A 25,292-nucleotide genomic window follows, 5' to 3' on the forward strand; every position below is an offset into this window, starting at 1 on the left:
TTGGGAGCGTATTTATAATTTTCTCGAAAAAACTAACAATTTTTAACCTAATTTTTTGAACTTGTAATTAATAAAAAATGTTATGATTTAGAACATGTGCATTGTAAAAGGACTCTTACCCATAGGGTTCCAGAAAGATAACAGAAAATAATCTCGCCCAAAGCCAAAAATAATTTTCTTCGTGTGAGTGTGTGTGTGACATGCGTTCTGCAAAAATCCGCTATTTTCTATTTTACTTGAAGGCTTTTAATTCCTTTACAATGTGACCTTTAGAGTTTCCTGTATTGTTTGGATTGCCTTTCCTGTAAGGTAAGATATTCAAGGTGTAATTTACAGATTTACGTCAGCATAAGCAATTCCAATTTTGATTTCTTAGCTTTCGAACTTTAATTTTTTATTTTTAAATAATATTAGTTTTAATATTTAACCAAGAATATAAATTAAATAATATCTTTTTAATTTAGCTTCTTAATAAGAAATAATATTTAAGTAATTATTAACGCATTTACGTATATTCTCTAAAAATTTTATCAAGCCTTAGACATTTCTAGACAGTTATTGAAGTTTCTAACAATAATTTTTGTTTTTAACTTCCTTGAAGCAAGGATTTTTGTACTTCATAATGGCTAATATTATAGGAAAACTGAAAAAAATTATCAAATTCTTTGACTCCTCCTTGATATTTTCCTAAGTTATTTTTAAATGATTTCTTAATAGTAAATATTTAAAAATAGGAACTTAAATTGTTGACATTTAAGTTGAAATTTGCAAGAGGTTACGACAATTTTCAGGATTAGTTATAGTCATTACCACTTATTACAAATTGCTATTTTATCAGAATTCTGTTCATTTTTGATAATTCATTTTTGGCCATTTTCAATAAAAATTCCTTTATAATTTTTTTTAAACTGTTGAGTATTAACAGTCGTAAACTCTTCCTTTTCCAGTTTTGCTGTAGCACCGGAAATGATTATTATTATTATTATAGGTTCTAGTAGAATTTTCGTATCGTATTATAGTTAACGACTCGCATTTTACTAACTCAACATTATATAACAGTACACGGAAAAAAATTGTAAGACGTGAACGAACGATTTTGGGAATATATTTAATATGAAAAAAGACACAACCAACGCTGGGAATTTAGCTTCACCGCAATAGTCGAATGTTTAGCCGATTCGGCTAAAGTAAACATAAATTGAATCTCATTCGTTAGCCATATTGAAAATATTTGGAAATTTACCGTTCTTACCAAGAAATATTTCTTAAATCACAAATATCAAGTTTTGTGATCTTTAATTTTAAAACAGTTTTAATTTGAATTTATTTTCAATTGTTTGTAATATGAAATATAAAATTGAATAGATTTAAAAATACGCATTTAATATTACTCTCTACATAATTTTAAGTATATTTGTCATTTTTCGGTTATGTTGTTCTTTAACTAAAATCCAATATCGCCAGTCCGGTGATATTGCCAATATCGCTCGTTCATTTTCGACTAAATGTTTAGCTGTTTTGGCTAAAACATTCACCGGTTCAGTTGTAGTTTTTTTATATATATATACACTTTTTCAAGAACTTTTCATCTAGCCTATATTCAATTGGTTTACTGTTCAGTCATAGTGATGAAATTTTAATTAACAATTACTGACACACCAACGATAATTATCGCATGGATTGGAGTACAAAAATGCTTGTTATTCAAGTGCATTTCGCACTCTGAAGGGTAAATTATATTAACCATCAATCCAAACTTTTCAGATCGATTTTTTTTATTCTTATAAGAATAAATAAAACTGTATCGTTCTAATTTTTTTATAAACAAAATTGAAATTACTGTATTGAAGGGAGGAAAAACGGGTGTTGACAAACAAAATAAAATATAAACAGTTGGGGTATTTTCGTTAGTGACTTCTCTTACCGGCTATTTATGCTCCAAAAAGAGTAAATGAATTTATTTTGAGCAGAAACATAAATTTTTAAAAATTAAAAAAATAATAAATAAAATTTATTTACTAACGTAACAGTGTCTGAGGTTTAAATTTTGTATCTGAATTTACTTTCAATATAACCAATATCACGAACTTTGATAATAACAAAAACTATTACTTTGTTTCTTTTTTAAAATCATTTCCTGAGTCGAAATTTAACTCCAACTTAAAGCCTCTAAATCTACGCCTATTAAGGTCCTTTTAACGATTGGTATACACTTTTCCCAAACCAAATTTCCCAGTGGACATTTTTCCCAAAAAAATAATTCCCAAAGAGAAGCGTTTTCTAAAAAATTAATTTCCTAAAAGTCTTTTTTCCCAAACTAATTGTTTCAATTCTAATTTAATTAAATTAACAAAGGAAAAACTAATTTAAGGAACAAATGAAAAGCGTATTGTGACAGTTCCCTTCATATCGTTTGGTTGTTTTGGATATAAATTGCATTTATTATAAATCAAAATTTTAAAGTCATGGCTGAACTTATTAAAAGCAATAGAGCCACTGTACTAAATATTAGAAATTTTTTATATTACAAACATTCGGGCTCGTGGAATAAAAAAGTATATTGGAATTGTCGAAAGAAGGAAGAATGTTCAGCGAGAGCTATAACCTCTGGGACCGAACAGAATATAATCGTTGAAAAAAGACCAGCTGTATCACACCACAACCATGCACCAAACGTGGAAGAAATAGAAGCTTTAAAAATTATCAACAGAATAAAGCGACATGCTGACGAACATCCCGAAGCACCAGCAGTCCAAATTCTACGCACTGAATTACGCGATGTTCCCTCAGGTTAATTTTCCATAATATTCGTTTTGCAGATAAATCGTATAATTTGTATGATTTTTTATATTATGTGTTTATATTTCATATTTATTTTTTTTATTTATTTTATATTTTAGGTTTTTTATGTGAATGAATAAATTCAAGTTGTATTTAAATTTTATTGTGGAATTCATGTTGATCTCATTGATTCTGATTAGGACTTTATTTTCAGCGATCTTAGCAGAAATTCCTGATCGCGTTAATCTAAAAAAATCTATTTCCCGCGAACGACTGAGGAACTTGCCACCAAATCCGACTAGAATTCAAGACTTACATGACATTCCAGATAGATATAAACATTCAAGTGGTGGGGTGAATTTTTTAATATACGACTCCATTCATGACGACGATGTAGAAGAGAGAATTCTGGTCTTTGCAACTGAGGAAAACATTAGACATTTATTAAAAAGCAAAACATGGTTTCTGGATGGTACATTCAGTACAGCTCCAACCATTTTTTCCAAATTTTTGCTATTCTTGGGGTTGTAACGCAAAGGGATTCTAAAGGTAATGCCAACGATGTAGCATTACCCTACGTGTATGCTCTTTTGGAATCTAAAGAAGAGAGTTCTTATAAGAAAGTTTTGAATGTGGTAATGAGCGAAGGACGTCGGCTAGAACTTGAAGACCAACCGGATGTAGTGATGACAGATTTTGAGCTCGGGATCATAAATGCTATCATAGATGTGTTGGGAGAAGACCGGGTCAGATGTTGCCTTTTTCACTTGTGTCAAAGTGTTTTTCGTCACGTCCAAGCCGAAGGTTTACATACGGCGTATAATGACTCCACTACTTCAGTGAAGCAGGGCGCTCAAATGTTGTACGCTTTAGCTTTTGCTCCTGCGGAGGACATTCCGGATCTTTTTTAAACTCTACAACAACCACTTGTCGCTGAGTTAAGGCCAATATATGATTACTTCAAGACAACATACGTATCCGGTAGGCCAGCACGTGGTCGTCCTTGTCGAGGTCGCAGAGGTGCAGTGGCTCCACGATATCCGCCAAAACTATGGTCCCAATATGAATCTGTTCAACAACGAAAAGCCAGAACCAACAATGCGTCAGAGGGTTGGCATGATAGATTCCAACTAGTGGTAGGGAAAAAACACCCCAGTTTGTACGCTTTTCTAACAAAATTGTCAAAAGAACAATCAGATTCAAAAACAATGTTGCGACAATTAGAACTTGCGCAGAAAATAAGAAAAGGATGGGCCAAAGATAGAAAAAGAAAAGAAGAACAAATTTTCAATATTGTTTCGGAATATGGTGAATATCGGCACAGGAATGATGTCACGAGTTATTTGCGTACCATCGGATATAATATCAGTTTTTGATGCACTTTTATTTTATTTTTTTATTTGACAAAATGTTTGTAAATATTTACAATTACATCCTCATTTTTTAGTCCCTTTTACATGCATTTTATAATAATTATTTTTTATTTATATTGACAATTTATCTGCAAAAGAAATTGTAAATAAATAATATTTTGGGAAAAAAGTCATTTGGGAACATTATTTTTTGGGAAACACTTTTATTTGGGAATCGCATTTTTTGGGAGAAATGTCCATTGGAAAAATTCCATTGGGAAAAACGTCGCCCTACCATCTCAGTAGGTTTTTAAAGAGATTATTGGAGGAGTTACATTGGACCTAAATTTCGACTCGGGTTGGTTGAACTGTTTTTCATGTATAATTTTATTTTCGGTAGCACGTTTTAGAAATTCTTACTCAATAAATTCTTACTAATAATATAACAATAAATTTACATATTTTGTTTCAAGTCAGTATGTTTTAATTTCGCATAAATTCAATTTCTGGATGTCATTAAACATATTCTATTTGTCTAGACATGAGTGCTAAATTTTGTTTTACCCTTGAGGATCAAAATTCGAAAAAATAAAAATGTTAAATTTATTGGATTCGCTTGAAATTCTTTACACAATTTCCAATTCAGATCTTTTAAACATATTTATATTTGTATGCTCTCTAAATCTGAATTAGCGACTATTCTTTTTGAATTAGTAACTATTCGCTTATTCCTAGCGCAGAGTATGCAGCTGGGAATAAGTGAATAACCACTCATTGAAAATTCGCTTATTACTAGCGAATAGTCGCTGATTGCTAGTGAATAGTCGCTATTTTGTTTGAAAAGTTTGCATTGCAATATAAAACCAGCTCTAACGTGTTATAACAAGAGTTCTTGCAACTCTTTGTTTAAAAGTGTCTGTATGTTGTAATTTTGAACGGATTTAAATAATGTTTTTTAAGGGGTTACATAGGTCAAACAAAAAAAAATTGAATTTTTCTTTCTTTTTTTATTTGATAGTATTACATGTCAAGAATATTTTCCCAAAGTTATATGATAATTTGAATAAAACTCTAGGAAAGAGAGAGAATTTTTGAAATCTCTTTTTGTTTCGACCGGTACCTGTGCCATTGATTTTTAGTTACTTAGTCCACCTTTTTTTTATCAGTCATTTTTAGTTTTGGAAAACTGACACCAGATTTGTAATCAGTTGGCAATTTTAAATATTTCGACTTGAAATTTTTTTTACAAATACTTGTATATATAATAAACATGACGGTTTAATTTAATTTAATGTACGACTCATATTTTGTTAGAAAAAAAATCCTGAAAATCGGCCTGTTTTTTCCCTTATCACAGTAAACTTCCCCCTTAATTTCTAATATTTATTAACAAAAATTTTATAATTTAGGTACTTGTTTTATAATGTAATTTAAGGTAACCAAGTGCTCAAATAAAATAAGTCATTTATTATATGAAAAAAAATTATAAAAGAACTTACATATTTTGGCCTTTTGACCTATGTAACGCCTTAAGTAAATATACTATTTGATTTACCAAGAATATACGAGAAAATAGTTATTTATGATACAAGTGCGTAAAGTGAGTGCTTATACGAGTGTGATGCAAATCACACAAGTATAGTCAGATTTACGCACGAGTATCATACAACATTTTTTGCAATACCCACCTCTAAAGTTAAGTACCTATTATGAAGAATTCCAACTCGCTATTAGAATAATTTCGATTGTATAGAATTAAATAAATCAATCGAAGATCAGGAAAAATATCATTAGGCAGTAGTGTATAAATTTAAAAGTAAAATTCTATTTTTAATTTTGTGGATTTGTATGGTCTAAAACAATCCTTATATTATGTGAGAAAAATTTTGGTGCCTAAAGTAAATTTCAGTGCGTAAAGTGGATCACTTTACACACCGTTTTAAAAAGAGCTTCTTTACACACACTTTTTGGTGTGTAAAATTTAACTTTAGAGGTTATAGTTGCAAAAATTAATTTGTTACTATTTTAACCTTTTTACTATTAAATTAATTAATATAATAACAAATTAAATTTTTTTCATATATTCTTGGTAAATTTAATCTTATATTATTTAAAAAAGCACATGATTCAATTCCGTGCAAAATTAAAACATGCAGACACTTTTAAACAAGGAGTTACAAGAACTCTTGCTATAACGCGTTAGAGCTGGTTTTATATTGCAATGCAAACTTCAAAGAAGGATAAATTATACAACCATAAATATTTTTAAAAGATCTAAATTGGAAATTGTTAAGGAGGATATGAGATTTCATATGTATTTTACATCAATAAATTTTTAGAACAAAAATCAGTTTTTAGGGGTGGTCATATATGTTGAGGATGGTTTTGAGGGGTAATCTACAGCAGTTATAAATATTATTTCTAACAATTTTCCAATATTTTTTTTCCTTGTACGATATTTCTTTATTTGTGTTAGATCAAAAATCAGTCTGTAGGATTGGTATTATATGTTGGGGATTGTTTTGTGAGGTAATTTAAAGTAATTACATATAAATATTCTTTCTAAAATTTTTTAACCAGTTTTAAGTTAATCTGACTAATTTTTGAAAAATCTTTGGATCTATTGAATTCGTAATTTTAATTTAAAAATGTTGATTTCAGATTCAGTAATTTCAAGAATCCCTATATATCGACTTTCAGTTGAACCAGAATAATTTTTGAAAAAATCTTGCGTCATATTGTATCCGCCGTTTTGAATTTTATAATTTTGATATTTTACTCCAAAAATTCGAAAAAATCTTTAGGCCCATTAATTTATTTTTTTCATCTGACTCAGCTCTGTTTGTGCTACCTCATAGTTTATTAGTGAATATATATTTATTACTTTAACTCATTAAACATACAAGAACCTAAACTTATTAATAATCTTATAATATAATAAACACACTCCACAACTCTAGTATGCTGGAAAATAATAATGTAATACGGAACTGCGCACAAACTATATGTCAATCGACGCTTTGTCTCTATAGTCAACTGTCGTAAGGTTCTGTTGTACTTCCTAAATCCGGAATGAATTTTCTTTAATAAGTAACAAGTCCCAGAAAGCTACGAACTTCTTCTTTCGAGGATGGTGGTCTGAGTTTATTAAATAATTTGAGTTTATTTTATTAGTTACTGATTTGTAGTAACTTTTTTACACTTTATTATTTTGTGCATTTGTAGGAAAGAAATTTAAATAAATAAATATTGAATCCGGCATTTTGTATTGTAATAGTATTTTAACATTATATTCAAATTCAGTGACCCTAAAAACTCTTGAGTAACGAGTTTCAAGTCAATCAGATCAATTTAAAAAAAAATTTGCGACATTTTAAATCATACATTTTGAATCTTGGACTTCCAATTAGTAATAAAAGACCCCAAAAACATTATAATAATATGTCACGGAACATATTTGCATCTTTTTAAGAAGTTAATTAATCAGTATATGGGTGATTTTCCACAAACTGTAATTTTTCAGGTTCTACTTTTTTTAAATTTTTGTATAATGAAAGAATATTAACATTATTTTACTTCTAATTTTTGGTACAATAATCAGTAAAAATGATTCTACACGAAACTTAAAATTCATAAAGATATTCTAGAAATAGTAAAATAATGCTGCCACAGTAGTGACCTAAAATCCACCGCTCCGGTGGAATTTTCGATACCGGCCCGGTACAGGCATTTCTGCCGGCTTGGGCCGGTACTGGTTTTGATGCTGGCATACCTCCTTTGCCGGTATAAAAATGTAATTCAATTTTATGTACCGAGCCGGTTGTTTTGTAGTAACCGGTCCGGTACCACAGTGTCAGCACAGGTGGATGTCCGACATTACCATCGGGCCGGTGTCATACCGGTCGTAAAGTTCGGCACACCTCCAACTTTTCTGCCTGGAATAATGAGTTTATTTATAATAAACAATTAAGTGGCTGGATGCTATAAGAGGATACGCCCCAAGTTAAGGGGGGAAACTCGTGTAAATGCACGTTTTTCCAAGATTTAAAAAAAAATGGTAAAGTTTCTGGTGAGTTTCATGAATATTAGTTAAAAATTATCTGAGTTGCATTGCACGGCGCGCTAAAAAACACGTTGAAAGTTTTCGATACAAAAAAGTAGTGTTTTTTGCGATGTGCCACGGCAGTGACATTTCCAGTTTATTTTGTCTTACTCATAGCCATTTTATTTTTAGCAAGTTTCCGAAATAATTTATCATGTTGCTAACTATATATCTATGTTATGAAAGTATAAATTTTATTTTAAAAAATTCTTACCTCAGAAAATGGAATACCACGGTAGTGACATCATAATTTTTTAATTTACTAAAGAATATTGCTTTCATATCTGTTTATAACCTTTATTATTTTCTTAATATTCATTTCCTATCATTTCCTAATGCAAAATTGGTTGTTGTTGACATGTTATTTTTAATTTTGTGATTGTAGAAACTCAAACAGAAAATGAATGTAAAATTCTCGAAAATTTGGGGACAAAGTTTGGTGACGTTTTGTAAACAATAAATAAACTAATACACATAAATGTAGGGAGTCTAATCATATTCAAGATTACATTAGCAGATTTTTTCTTCTTTGATAATTTTTTTTGTAAAACCAGATGGAAGGGTACAAAAACTGGGATGGAAACATGCCATGGTAGAGACATTTGGAGACTGTTTTATGTGATTACATTGGCAATCGTCAAAATGAACAACTTTTTTATGTGGGTCCACTTAGAATAACAAGTCCAAAATATAGTTCATATGAAGCAGAACGTAAATTTATTAATACGCAGTCTATATCTGTTAGGGACATAAAAATCACAGTTTGCGGAAAATCACCCATATTCTCTTTATGTGACTACAGCGTCATTCAAGTGGTACAGTAAATAGTCCATTTTGGATTTGGATTTTTCACTTGGAATTTTGGGCTGAGCTATAGGCTAAGTCACAATCATTCCTAGTAAAAAAAATTTCAACTTTTTGAATATATTTGGTCTTCACAATTAGAACCTCTCCTTAACTGTTAGTTACATTTATTTTCTATTATACCACCTTATATATCATATATCCACGAAAGTGTCATTAAAATAAGATTGTATCTTCAATTTCCATCAAATATTTGCTATCTAGTAACAATTGCTTACATAGCAGCATTGCTACACGCAATCCTTCTCCAGGTTTTTCTAGTGTATGCGAAAGGTATATATCTCAATGAAAAGGTTTACATTTAAAGAATAAAAATAAAACATAAAACAAATTTCAATATCGCAATATTATTAAATTTTTAGTCAGAAAATTGTGCATTAAAAGGTGTAAAAATTACAGTTAGGTCGAAAAAGCAGAAGAAGTGAAATTATGGAATATAATTTTTAAATTTAGAAGGAGCGAGTTTCAATATTTCTTTACCAAACTTACAGTACAGATAATTCAAATACATGGTATAATATAAAAGTAACAAAAATATAATTTTTTGTGAGTTTTGACAAAAAATAATAATTTTATGTTTTCTGATAGAGAATGCAAATATTAATAAATCAATAATTATAATGTCTTGTACAATTTTTATTGGGATTAAAAGGCAACTTTTCAACACTATTAGTTCATGATTTTAGAAAAAAGTTTAGGTTTAGTTCACCCTAAAATGCATTGAAAATCAAGTTTGGTTTGACGAAAATCTTGCTTAAAAAATATTAGTTATTTGTACACGTAAATAACCCATCTTGTTAAAAATAAAAAATTTAAGTTATTCTTAAGTTCAAAATAATATTTTTGGAATATTTCTTAAAGAAATAAAAACGGTTCAAACTTACACTAGGCGTAACATTTCCTTGATTCAACTGTTGTGCTGATACTTGATCATGGAAGAAATTCTCACTTTGATTTGTAGATATGTTTTGAGCAAAATCAAGCAACCGCCTGTTTGGACTGTCTGGTGTTGTTGCAAAATCATTTGGTAAATTTGGAAAACAAGTAGAATTACTTGTTCGCATATTTGACAAGGTAACATAATGCTCGTAATTTTTATAACAACCAGCACCCGTTTGCGATGGTCCTCTATCACAACCAGATTCTCCTTCAGTACTGTTTCCATCGACACCAGACATGTTATGACCTGTAATTAAAAAATTGGCATTATTTCTTATACATACTTCGCGTTCAACAATTTATATTTAAGACGGTAAGAATTAAATCTGCAAACAGTACGAAAAAAATAATAGATTATAGAAAAAATTTGTATTTGAGGCAAATTATATTGATAAACATGAGTTACAGTACTGTTGTGCCTAAAATCCTTAGTCATTATCAAAAGCCAATAATTGATGACTACAACGTTTTAAACACTAATATTGTCCACCTTCTAAAATCAAAAACTACATTTATTAATTTAAGAAAGGGAGGGCACGGGATGTTGTTTTGAAAATTTTTTTTTTATGTTATCTTGTAGGGTCATATGAAAGAACTTTTTTTACAAACTGATAACTCACTAGGCTTAAACAACGGAGAAAATCAAATTTGAATATTCGCTGATATTCACGTTTTTCTTGAATTTCTCTAGGCATTCGGATTCAATTTAGAGGTTTCCATTTTCTCACGGGTACTTTTTTATACATTGTAATGATCGTATATTTTTAGCTAATAGGATTTGCTCGCCGGATGGAGCTAGAGTATTCCAAAAATTATTTTACTAGATTTTAAAGTAATCAAAACATTATTTTATTCAGGAACCTTACTGTTAACTGTGATTTTGATAGGAAAGAAAAAGTCAATAATGAAACATTATTTGAACCTTCGAAAGGAACATATATTGTAATAATAAAATAAAGTAATACAAAAGTGAAGAAAGGAACAAATAAAAATTGTCTTAGTTTTCCGTTTACAAACTGTTGGTGCAGATCAAACATAATAAAATAACAAAAATCTAGAATTCAAAGAAATACAGAAATTAACATTTTCTTTTTGTTACACATAGTAGTGTCGAAAACGGATTGCCGCAACTATTGTCCTTTCGCCATTTTATTCCGGCTTGTAAATAAATTGTAACATTAAGCCTAGTCTAGTTTAAGAATAAGTCAATTCCCTTTGTTTCTGTTTATTCTCCAAAGATATTCTAGAAATTGACTTCCGGATTTCGTTGTCGAACAAAAGTAGATTTCGTTTACGCTGAGAATTAGCGAGGACCAATCAAAGGACTAGACATTAGGATGCTACTGAGAACATGGTCTAAGAATGCGAGGACGATAAGCACTAGGTTTTCAAGGTGTTCACTAGACACAGAAGTACCTATACTCCAGTGTACAACCTTCTCTAGGTAGCTATATATTGAGAGAAGTACCTCTACAATATATTCCAGGAGTGAGGCCGCTTCCACTAGGTCCGAGAAGTGCATTGAGGCCATGCAGAGAACGATCTGACGAAAAAGTCTGAGCGAGCGAGGTATAATCACTCGCCGGGACTAGTGGGAGAACGACGTGTGGTGGGAGAACAGAGGTGTGGTAATACGAGCCGATTGTCATTCTCTCTCTTACTAACGGCTATAATAACGTATATAGCTACATCGTTACATCCCCCCCCTTTAACGTGCGAATTCTAATAAGCGACAAAGAAAATAATAAAAATGCATAATGACATCAGCTGGCATTTATGAGATCCTGGTGATCGTAGACTTTTTCTTGAAGGTGTCTTTCAGCAAACGTATATCTTGTTTATAGATTATTAGTTCTACTCGCTGGATGAAGGTGTTGATGTAGTTCAATTCTGATCGTCGAACATGTAACCTGTAGGTGGGTAACATGTTCCAATTGTTGTCCTGTCCAATTTGTAAGGATCTTTTTGTCTTTTGAGGATTCCTTGAGGTTGACGGCTCGTCTAGGGCTTGACAGTCTCGAAAAATGTCTTTATCCTCTTTGTAGTCTTCTGGGTCATCTTGTGTTTGATTTAGTAACTGTGGTTAGAATTTGATGAAGGCTACTAGTCTTTGACGAAGTTCTGCTACGGTGCCTTAGGAGTGGATTTGATGATGCTCCAGTTCGGCGATCAGTTGTGCTTTTGAAAGTTGGTAAATCCATTTGACTCTCTTTGTTAATGATATTAGGTTGGATTGTGAGATTTTAGGTGATCTTTAACGTTATAAGGTATCAGAATGAATGTGATGAACGCTGTTTGTAAGCTTTTATATAGTTTCTATCCCTGTTCTAATTACTGTTTATTTAAGGTGGGAAAGAGCTGTTGGGTGAGAAGAAGTGATTAGAGGTAAATTTTTAATTTAACCTTTATTCATTGTTTTGATTCATTGTTTTGATCTAGAAATATTTTACTTTATTTTTAGAATAACCATATGCGATCCCAGAAAAAAAGAAAATGTAATTCTGTTGCACAGTGAAATTTAATCAAAATAAAAGAATCGACTTTTTTAATATATAAGCACAGAATAAAAAAAAATATTCACAATTAATTATTATATTTTACACTGATTTAAAGTCTTCTACAGAGGTAAGCTTTTGTCAGTAATAAAATATTGACCAGGGATAAATATTTATTTAATGTTTATAATATTGTGAATAAATAATATAAATTTATCTAATTAATTTAATTCTAAATACTTATGTTTAATATGTTTTTTTCTTGCAATAAACAAGCTTTTTAAAAATTCATACTTTTAATAATTATAACATCAGTTTCAAATAATATTTATTGTTAGTTTTAACCACGACAAAAATCACGACATTCACAACTAACATATTTTCAACATCCCCAATCGAAATTTGCAACAAATCAATTTTACTCCCCAAATGTGCAATATACACCAACTTTTTATGAAAACGAATGACAAAAAAGGCAAGAAAATCAGAATCACCAGCTGCCTGGAATGCTTTAAAATTGTAAATCAATGCGAACGACCACAAGTGATAATCACGAGCAAAATAAACAAAGTACAGTTCGCATCACAAGTGAACCAATTTCCAGTAATTATAATTAGGTGCACATTTTAAATAAAAAAATAAATTTTGTAATAATATATTTAAACTTTATTTTTATAAGTCATTTTAAAACGTTGTAAGATCTAGTAACCTTTTTGATAAACGATGTTGAAGGAAATGGAATTTGATAGATGTACAACAAAAACAATAAATCATTAACACAAAGAGTTCGCAAAACACTAGTTCAAGTTTTAATTCAAAGGGAAAAAATTAAAGTTTTAAATTCATTACAAGAAGGTCAAGTTTTGCAATCATGGGAGTATGTAAAAAATTTTTTTAGAGTAAATTACAAGAAATTTTAATTATTTATGTTTAACTATTATTATATTTTTATTTTTAAGAAGAAATTAACTTTAGTATTTCAGTTGTACAAAATAACAGTTTTCATTTTAGATGTTGTACAAAATAACATTGTTTCCATTTGTATAATATAATAATTTTCACAAAAACTTTTTTGTCAATATAACTATAAAAAATTTTTCAACAGAAAAACTAAATTGTATTTATAATTTAATATAATTTAAGAACTTATTTCCACAAAAAAATTGGTTGGTATCATATTGATACAAATTTTTGTGTGACAATTGTTATATTTTATAACTTGTGATAATGTTATTTTGTACAAATATGAAAATCCAAAATATTATTTTGTACTATTGTTATATTTTAATTTTCAAAAATAAATTAACTTTTAATTTTCAGTTGTACAAAATAACACTTCGAATTTTAATACTGGTACAAAATAGCTTTATCACCAGTTATACAATATAAAAAATTTTACAAAAAAATTTGTGTCAATATGATACCGCAAAATGGGGACAGTATCATATTGACACAAAATTTTTTGAACAACATTGTTATATTATACAAATATAGATTATGGTATTTTTTTTACAGAAATCCATTTTACTATTGGCGATTCAAACAGCTACACTAGCGCCACAGTTGAACTAACGTAAGCGTGACTCGCTATAAAGCAGTCTCTGTTTTGACAGTTTATTTCAAATTATTTAATTATTCTGATATTTTTTTAAAATAATTTTTAAGCGTTAAATAAAAAAAAATAATTTAAAACACATGGAGTGCTACAGAGCGAGTCACGCTTAAGTTAGTTCAACTGTGGCGCTAGTGTAGCTGTTTGAATCGACAATTAAAATGTCTGGGGTCATCAGATGCAAAAAAAAGCATTGGCTTATGTTTAAGCTCCATTTTACCCCAAAAACATAAAGCAACCATGGTAATGTTTAGAGATATAAATTTTTCTTGACTTCAAAAATTTAGGGTCAAATTTTAATTTTTTATATACAATCAATAAAAATCAATTAACAACTTTGTATCTTTATATTAACTCGAAATTTTATTTTGCGCTTACCCATAGAAATGACTGATATTGTCATGTTTATTCACATATTTAAACAACTTTGCAACAATTTTCATTTCTGGCAACTGGCATACAGCTATTTAAAGACACTAAAAACCAAAAAATGAAGTTGACAGAAATGCACCTTATCAGTGCAATTTTATCAATTTTCTTGCGACTTTATCGACTTCTGGCAAGGTCAAATTGCTGACTTAGACTTCTGGCAATAATTTTACGTGATATCTACTATTAATATCTACTACCATACCAAATTTCAAATTTGCACCTCATCATTTTTTTTCATCAAAAATTTGCATTTTTCACTTCTCACCCCACTTCCGGTGACCAAAGCGCCTTCTGGCAGCAAGGTTATGTGTTTATCCATCAAAAAGGAAGGCTTTTATACAAAAACTTTTCTTGCACCTTATCGTTGCCAATTTTCGTAGGCAGCTCTCCGTCTATAAGCATTACGTTAATTTGTTTATATAGCTGAATATATTTTCAAGCGTATTTGTAATTTTTGTCAGTATTTTTAATGAAAGGTTTAAATATCTTTCACGAGAAATTGAAAATACTTTTAAGGGAGAAGAGGCAGAAACCTATTTTTTACCTTTCCGTTAAGAAAAGGGGTTACGTAGGGGAAATGGGGGCAAGACGGGATGATTGCCTTTATTCACACAATAATGGAGCAATTAAGGTCATATTGCGCATAATGTGCAACCCATATGACAGTTTTCAGGTATGTGTTTATTTTGTAAATAACAGCATTTTATATAAAAAAATTTGTTTTTCATAAGTGTCATTGATTACTCTAGCAGATAAAGATTTGTTTAATTGTTTGTTAAATCATACTTTTTATGGGTTAGCTTTTTAGTGTCATTTTGCAAGGGGGGGGGGCAAAATGGGATATGAAGTTTATTTTATCATATAATTAAAAGCTTATTATTATTGTAAGCACAAGCGTTGTATAGTTTTGTATAAATGTTTCATTTTTCTTGTAAAAAGGGAAAAAATATAAAAAAAGACAAGTAGAGAAAATTAGTCAGTAGGGAGCATGAAAAATGCGGTGGACTAAAAATGGGTTTCAACTTGGCAGCAAAAATATTTTCTGTCGCTCAATTCACTTTGGAAAGAAAGGTGAAGGTGCAATCTTCACTTTCGAAGATTGCAAGCAATAATAAGTTGATTTTTTTGTAAACCCCAGTTTGCTTCTTAGGGTATCCCATGTTACCCCCAGGGGGAGGAAGATGGTCATATTTCATTTTTCTACGTTTTGTTAATTTTATATTTAAATATGTTACAAATGTTCCTAATAAGACTGTGCTACAGAAGTTTGATTCGCAAAGATGGTTACTGTAATAAATAATAAAATATAGTTATAGTAATGTTAGTTTTATTGAGCTTCAAACGTTAACTATACCATCTTGCCCACTTTTCCCCTATATCTGCTAGTGGTAAATTAACGGGTAACATCACCCAAAAACTTTTAAAAATTAGAATTATTTTTTTTGCTTAAATGGTCTCTTAGGGTGTTACAAAAAATATCCCATTAGTTTCAAGTCGAAAAAAACATGGAACTATTTTTATAAAATAATAAGAAAAATAATAAGAAAATTTAATATGATTAAAAAATGAATTTAGAAATCACTACCCTGGATAGTGATTGTGGCATCCTTAGCTTTACTTTGAAAATTTGTAGTCCGCCATGTTGACTATACTATTTTAAATTTTGAAAATCTGACGTCATATTCGTAATGAGCAACCCCAAAAATCTCCGAGTAACTGGTTTCAAGCAAAACTTCCATTTTTAAAAAAATTTACGCCATATTGGATCCGACATTTTGAGTTTTAAAGAAAAAATTAAAAACTAACGTCATATTCGTAATCAGCGACCCCAAAACCCCCTAGCAACATGTTTCATGTAAATCGGTTAAATTTTTAACTTTTTCATCCGCCATATTGGAGCTGCCATTAAAAGTTTTTAAAAATTGACGTCGGAATCGTAATCAGCGTTACCGAAAACCTCCTTGTAGTAATTTTCGTGAGCGTAGCCGTTGAGGCTATTTTGAAAAACATGGTTTTGGTTGAAGTGATGTAAGGGCGCCATTTAAAAAAAGTTATTTTTTTTCGTTTTAGTTTAGTTTAATACATCTGCTTTACATTAAAGAAATCTAACATCATTTTACTGTACCGTTTTCTGGAAATAAATTATTGAAATAGACTCTGTTTTTACGTGCTCTGGGTGATGTTACCCTTTAATCGACAAGTTTGAATATGTTAAACGGCTCATGAGAGAAGATGGCACCGACACAAAAATTTTCCAAATTAAAAGTCGATGAACACACTTGAAGGTAAGAAATTTTTATTATGTTTTATTTGATTTACAATTATAACATTTTTTTTTTAAATCAAGCTTGCCACAAGTCAGGGAAATGTCACATTAACAAGTTTCGTCTCTACTCAAATCAGTGAAAATTTTTTATATTTTATAGGATTAATTCAAGAAGATTTAAATATTATTTATTAGATACCTATTTATAATTTAATACTACAATTAACCGAAAACAATCACATACAAACATTTAGAGGCAGTTTTATTCTTGGGTATGACATAGCCAACCACATTCTCGGTGTAACACTTTCGCATCACACTCTCGCCGCGTTAAATTAGGAAGGACAAATTTTAAATAATGAGGAGTCAAGTCAACAAGTCTTTAATCGAGGAGCAACAATTCAATAAGTTACAAGCTCTGAATTAACAAGCCAGTAAGTGTCGATTCAAAAAGAAAACCTTATTAGCGCCTTTATTAATATTTCTTCATTTAGGTTCAGTTATTAACATGTTTATAAAAATAGCGCTTAAGTTTATTTCTAATCCGTAACTTTTGTGCAAATTCAATCTGTCTAAAAACTTCTAAATCAGTTATGTTATCCAATTTGAACAAATCACAAAAATCTTAAAAAATGATTACGGTTTTGCTTGTGATACTTTATGTTTAAAATAATGTACAATTATTAAAATATCTGCAGTTAGCGCATGAGTTTTTAAATTCATTTAAATATATTGAAAAAGATTGAGGCAGAACATATGCATTATTTGATTCCTATAAAAACATATCCAAATTAAACATGAAACCATCAATCAGGGCAAAGACAAGGAAGTTGTAAAAAATATTATCATTCAAGAACTCAATTTATTTAATTCTAAAACTTCTGATAACTCCTCTATATATGTTCATTATTTACTTATGACATAGCCCAGTAGTTTTACACGTCGGGACCTAGAGAGTGGAGCGACTCCGATGGCGCAAAAGGACCCAACGAATCGTCCTTTCCCAACAGCTTTTAACGTTTATACTCTGGTAAGAGTGATTTACTTATGACAGAAGACTTTACTAATATTAAGTAAGCGATTCTGAAGAAGAAGAAGGTGATCTTTTAAATATACCTGTCCAGAATACTCTTGTTCTGCAATCTAACATAAATTTAAATATATCGTGTACAAAATCTTTATCGGAAAATTCAGATTTAAATTATAATAAAAAAAAATTAAATGGAATTTGCAGCTAAAATTTATCGATACACCGATGTTACACGTGCTAGAACGAATAAAAATGTCCAAGATGTAACACAGTTCATGAAAGAAATTGTTTTAGGTATGAAATCGGAACTTTACAGTTTACGTAACTTAGAAAATAATTCAGTTTCATTAACTGACATCAAAACTGTAATAGAATGTTTTTCAAAACCATTTGATAATAATATGGTTAAAAAGAGTCAACGGTTTGCTCAATTTTAAAAAATGGAAACATTTATTATGCCTGAAAGTTACCTTCTTGGAGAAAAACAAAAAATAATAAACAAGAATAAAATAATTTGAATATTACAACACTTCAAGAAGCCACAAAGGTCTTGGTAAATGTGGAGCAATTTATTTCTCAATTTCATGTTTAACAACGGTGGCCCTGAAGCAACTTTAGGTTGCATGAAAATGAAGAAAAAAAGTGGAAAGGCCACTGTTTTCAGGGTGGATCATACATCAAGAAAATGCTTCGACCGAAATCCTAGCTGATCCTTTTTGAAAAATATCAACATTTTTCATTTTTAATTCACGTAATAAGCATTTCTTCAGTAATAGCAGGGTGCATTTGTTTATATGGGCAAATCCACGAAACTTTTAACTTTCAAGAAAAGAAAATTTCTTTTTTTAATTTGCAGGCACATTGATGTCAAAAAACAAACAACAAACAAAAAAACAACAACAAGTTTTACAACTTTACTTTGTATACACGTTTAAGTACATTTTAGCACTACAAATTCATATGCGTGATTCATTTTTAGCTCACGCCGTAAATGTTTAACTCTTTAAACTCTTTAATGTTAATAAATAACATATAAAATTGAAAAATTCAACTTTTTTTATTTTTGATATCGGAGTGGTTTCGAAAGTATTTATGTCCTCTGAACACGATTCTGGCACCCAAATTTGCTTAGCACGTCAGGATTTTGAGAAAAGAGTGGGTAAAGATTCCAAAAAAGTGTTTTCAGCATATTTTTAACTTAATAAAATTTATTTCACTCAAAATCCTTAAGCGGCGTTTTTGTGTTGAAATATATGTATGAAAATGTTTCGATCACACCATAGATTGAGCTGTTTAAAGCAAAAATGCAGTTGTGCCTTTCAAAAATGTATAAATTTAAATGAAATCACGATTTTCATTATCATCTTCTAATTGCTCCTACAGGAGTACATTTAGAGGCACATCAATGAAAAAGGTCTTAAAATTTTCGTTTTTTCATTCTCTATTGAGAAATACATTGAACTTTTATTTTCATTGAACGCCGCACAAGATATTTCCTTAAGAAGATGTTTAATTAAATTGTCTCAAAAAGTGGCGTCACTCAATCAACCCTTCATATCTTTATTAACATTGAGGGCACACTAATGGGATAGTGAAAAAATTTTGACAAAATATGTCTGTTAGATATTTCCTTTGCAACTGAAGCGATATTTTACACGCCGCAAGAGAAAAGTCGTTAAGAATGTAAACTTTTCTGACGGTGTCACATGAAATTTCAGTGTTTTTACACTTTTTAACCCATAAAACTAATTGACAAATTAATTTTTTCTTCTAATATTGTACAGAAATGTTACTTTGTATATAATTTAGCAAGAAAAAATTATATATTAAGTTTTAATTAAAAATAATATAGACTTTTAAGTGTTTGACTATGTACCCCCCCTCTAGCAGCCACATCTTTTGACATAAAGAGCTCAAATTTGGCACACTTACGTATTTTAACGTGAAAATTACAGGAAAAATATAGCGAACTTGATTCCGATCAATTTACATAGCGTTGTCAAGGAAAAATCAAAAATTTCGAAAAAACAGATTTTTTCTCCCTAGCGCAAACAATATTCAACCCAGACAGTTCATATTTAGTATACAAATGTATTTTTACGGGAAAAATACAGGGAAAAAAAGCGATCACGATTAGAGTTGATGATTAACTTTTTATCAAGTTTTTCAAGAAAAAATGACAATTTTAGGAAAAAAATGTATTTTCCACCAAAAACGAACAAAATTTTATTTAAAGGGATTTAAATTTATATATTTTAACGTATTTTTACGTGTAGATTACAAAAAAAATATAGCGAGCATGATTGGAGTTGATTATCATCACAGTTTTCCTAAAAGTCTCAAATTGAGACCAAAAATTGCATCAAATCTTTGCAACGTTTTGATGCACATAAGTTATATCAAAAAGAGATCATTTTGTGTATCATTTTTAGAAATGATACACGAAACGGTCTCATTTTTTGATGCAAAAAATTTAATCAATTTATATCAATCATGGCCGAATTGAATCGACTCAAAATTAAACGAATTTTTTTCAGATATTTTGGTAATAGTACAATTGCGGAGACCATTTCACTATTTAATTTGAAAATGAAAATAACAGAAAATCAAAGACAATGTGCAATTCGATAATTAAAAAGTGACAGCTTATAAACATAACCTAAAATGCATGAGAAAAAATTTGTCGATAAAATCAATATAGCCGAGCTTTTTAGAAGGTAGATGGCAGCACTCATCTATTTTCTTTCTTTAAATTTTTTCTGAATCGTTTTTATAAAAAGCAAAACTGCCATCTACCTTCTAAAAAGCTCGGCTATATTGATTTTATCGACAATTTTTTTCTCATGCATTTTAGGTTATGTTTATAAGTTGTCACTTTTTAATTATCGAATTGCACATTGTCTTTGATTTTCTGTTATTTTCATTTTCAAATTAAATAGTGAAATGGTCTCCGCAATTGTAGTATTACCAAAATATCTGAAAAAAATTCGTTTAATTTTGAGTCGATTCAATTCGGCCATGATTGATATAAATTGATTAAATTTTTTGCATCAAAAAATGAGACCGTTTCGTGTATCATTTCTAAAAATGATACACAAAACGATCTCTTTTTGATATAACTTATGTGCATCAAAACGTTGCAATAGAAAAAGAGACAACCAAGTTTACTGTGATAGCGTTGTCAAGGAAAAACCATGAATTTTTACGAAAAATACCTAAAAATGACTATGTTCCCCCCCCCTAGCAGCCACATCTTTTGACATAAAGAGCTCAAATTTGGCACACTTACGTATTTTAACGTGAAAATTACAGGAAAAATATAGCGAACTTGATTCCGATCAATTTACATAGCGTTGTCAAGGAAAAATAAAAAATTTCGAAAAAATGATTTATTCTCCCTAGCGCACATATAATATTCAACCCAAACTGTTCATATTTCCTGTAAAACAGTATTTTTGCGTGAAAAATACAGGGAAAAGATGTAAGCGCAATTGGAGTTGATGATCAACTTTTATCAAATTTTTGAAGAAAAATGATAAATTTAATAAAAAAATGTATTTTTCCGCAAAAAACGAAAAAAATCGGACAATCGAGGGTTCCGTACTCAAAGCGAACTTATTTGGTATAAAAACAAATGTTTAAAAAATATGTGTTGTATGTTAAATAATATATGTGATACTAAAAGGAACAATTATAAAAAAAAAAATTTAAGAATATTGTTCCCCCTTTGGTATAAAAACAAAAAAGAATTTTAAATATGTGTTGTATTTCAAATAATATAAGTGATACAAAAAGGAACAATTTTGTAAAATTTAAGAAAATTGTTCCTCTTCGTATCACTTATATCCCAGGTGAAACGATTCTACGGAAATCACTCCACGGAAGTTCCATACGGAATTCCGCAAAATTTTGAAAGTATTCCTTTCGTAATTTTGCGAATTTTTTTGGAAGAATTCCATACAGAATTGCACAAAATTTTCAATAAAATTCCACAACTTTATTTTTTGCTGATTTTTTTGTGATTTTAAAATAACTGCTGCTACTATAACGAAAACTAGTCGACGATGATGTTCCTGGTGGATATAATATAGAATTTATGATTCTATATTACACAACTAACTAACGGTAGATGAATTTCTTGACTAATTTTTTTCAGTGTATCCACCAGCAGTTATTTTAAAATTACAAAAAAAATCAGTAAAAAATACACTCAATAAAAAAACTAGTAGATTTGACTACTTTTTAACTACCCTGCATAGTTCAATAGGTCCTTAACTGAATTTAAAAAGTTGTATGGACTATTAAAAAGTAGTTAAAAGAACTAAGAATTTAGTTGGGTCAAGAAGATTTTGTAATTGTTCTAATTTTTGAAGTTGATTTAACTACTTTTGTTAAGTACAATTAACTACTAATTCTTAACTCCATAAAAAATAGTTAAATTGACTACACGCACATAGTTGAAATAACCAAAAAAGTAGTTACTTTTACTACTTTCAAGTCAGTTAACTAAAGGTAGTTGAGGATTTCGGCTAAATTTTTTTCAGTGTACAGTTGTGAAATTCCAACAAAAATTTTGTGCAATTCTGTATAGAGATTATTTGTGTAATTCTTATAAAAAATTCGCAAAATTACAAAAGAACTTCTTTCAAAAATATTGCGGAAATTTTTTGCGGAATTCCGTATATAATTTTTACGGAATTCCGTGTGGAATTTCTGTGGAGTAGTTTCCGTAGAATCGTTTCACCTGGGATTATTTAAAATACAACACATATTTAAATTTTTTTTGTTTTTATACCAAAGGAGGAACAATTTTCTTAAATTTTTTTAAAAAAATTGTTTCTTTTTGTATCACATATATTATTTAACATACAAAATACATATTTTTTAAACATTTGTTTTTATACCAAATAAGTTCGCTTCGAGTAAGGAACCCTCGATTTCAGTGCGAGTGTAACTCGCACTTGTCCGATCTTTTTTGTATTTATAACACCGAAAAGATTTCAAGCAAAAATTATGCAATTTTCGTACTGTAAAATTGTCAAATTTTTCCGTACATTATTCTAGATTATGCCGGAAGTTAAAAACATTAGTACGACAGTACGAAAATTGCATAATTTTTGCTTGAAATCTTTTCGGTGTTATAAATACAGCGGGAATTGCGTTAATCCGTTAAAAATCCTTAGAAAAAAGATTTTGGAGGGTGTTCCGTTGTACTCGGTCTTTCGACTTACCAACGGTATGACTCCTGTGGATAAAAATCCTCGTTCAAATTATCTATTTCTTCTGAAGTTCACAGATTGATTCGTGACTCTCACTGTATATCGTCGTTTAAACATTCGTTCAACATAGTCTTTTACTAGAAAGTTAATTTTTAGATAATTAATTAACTATTAAGGTTAATAAAAAATGATATATTTAATAAACAAATAAAGGTACCGTAATTCTGACGTTACTAAATGAATGTTTGACAAAATATTGCATCCAACGAGCCCTATATTTAGTACTTTGGGTTAGTGGATTGTTAATAAACAATTGGCTAACATGGCAATTGTTTATAAAAAATACTCTAATCCAAAATAGTCCATATAACACGGGTGTCCTTAACAATAAAGAAGTTTTATGAAAATGCATAGTGACGCGGTTTACAGCATCTTATTTTAGGTATTTCGTAGTGTCAAAATCTGTTTTAAATGAAATCTTTGCTGATCGTTTAGCAGTTTTATCAAAGAATTGGTTTTTTAAATTTTTTGAATATTTTCACTTTTTTTAACTCTAAGCTCTATCGAAAAACGATTATAAAAACAATTTAATTTATCACTTATCCTCAAGTTACATCATTTCCATGATGTCTTAAATGTTTTTAGTGTTCGATCAATATATATAAAAATTAAAATATTATACAGTAAGGGAAGAAAAATAAGGAACATTGCATATAACACATGTTCATTGAGAGATATACCAAACGCGAGAGCGAGAAATCTTGCTGTTTCTGGAAATTTTAATTTTTTTGTGTGACGTACATACTACCATCAATTATTTTATTCACATTTGTTATAATAGTCCAGTTGTTGTGTAGTTTTTAAAACTTGTCTTTCTCGTTCTTTAATACATTTTACAAATGAACAAATTTTAATAGTAAGTTTGAGAATGGATTCAAAAAGTAAACACGAGGAAAACAGATTGAAAGTTTGTGCCCCTTGTGGGAAAAAAATTGTTTTTAGCAATATTCAAAGTTCATTTATTATAAACAAAAAATTTGAAGATCTTATAAAAGAACACGTCAATGAAAACTTTGATGTGTCTGATTCTCGATTTCCATGTGGTATTTGTGGAACATGTCGCCTTACTTTGAATGAGTACGGAAATGGAAAATCCAATAGAAATTTGCCATCTATGCCAAATTATATGGATATTATTTTGCCTAAAGAAACTCGCACAAATCATGACTCTTGTAATTGTTACATTTGTTTGACTGGGCGGTACAAAGGTCACACAAATATACAAAGAGGAAAGTGACATAAAAACGAATCAGTTAAAATTACTGTTGAAAATGGACTCAATGGCAATTCTAAAAATATAAGTATTTCAAAAGACGCTCACGTCAATGATAAGACACGATCATCTATATGAATATGTAATTTATGTTTCCAAGAAATTGGTAGAGGTAAATCCCACCCTTGCATTAAATCTGTTAAACCTCGGGATAACGTATTAAAATTTGTAAAAAAAAACTTCCTGAAAAACAGAAAGAACAAATTGCCAGTGCGATATTGCTAAAGAAAATTGATTCATCCAACAATTATAATGACAGTAACACATCTAGTCATCGAAACACATCTATACAGTTGAGTACATTGGGTCGTCAGTTAAGAATGACTGTTAATCCAGTTGAAAAAAAACCTGTTATCTTTACACAGAAAATTAAAAGGCATTAAAATAAGCTGCAACGCTTCTTATTTTAATCCAATTTTGCTTATTTTAATCCATTTTGGTATTAAAATAAGCAAAATTGGATTAAAATAATAAGCGTTGCAGCTTATTTTAATGCCTTTTAATTTTCTGTGTACTACTGAAATTTTAGACAATTATTACGTTAATTATGGCGCATCATCTAAAGAGATGAAAAAAATGACGAATTTTTTACGAAGCACTGCGGGAAAAAAATCTGTTTCACCTAATTATCGAAAACATGTTTCTGAGAGAAAAAAACATTAGATAATATTTATAAGAGCAATGTACATGAATTTGATGTTGATAATCCGCAAAAATCTAAAAGACCCGTAGTATGGGCAGACGCTCAAGAAATTTTAGAGTTCGTTTCAGAGAAAAGAGACATAGTAGACAATGTACTTATAAAAATGATGATTGATGGAGGTCAAAAATTTTTAAAAATATGCTTGGCAATATTTAATAAAGCTC

General features: G+C 29.6%; 1 protein-coding gene across 2 annotated transcripts in view; it reads right to left on the reverse strand.

Annotated features, from left to right (window-relative positions):
* LOC127290374 (potassium voltage-gated channel protein Shab) overlaps positions 1-25,292 on the reverse strand; it is a 154,097-nt gene that overhangs the window by 50,205 nt on the left and 78,600 nt on the right. For both annotated transcript variants that reach the window (XM_051318880.1, XM_051318879.1), the window contains exon 4: positions 9,984-10,285. In XM_051318880.1, coding sequence (XP_051174837.1) covers positions 9,984-10,285 — 302 coding nt within the window. The remainder of the gene's footprint in view (positions 1-9,983; positions 10,286-25,292) is intronic.

Source organism: Leptopilina boulardi, unplaced genomic scaffold (assembly GCF_019393585.1).
Source record: "Leptopilina boulardi isolate dan_hultmark-lab unplaced genomic scaffold, ZJU_Lbou_2.1 LbouV2_63, whole genome shotgun sequence".
Classification (NCBI taxonomy): domain Eukaryota; kingdom Metazoa; phylum Arthropoda; class Insecta; order Hymenoptera; family Figitidae; genus Leptopilina; species Leptopilina boulardi.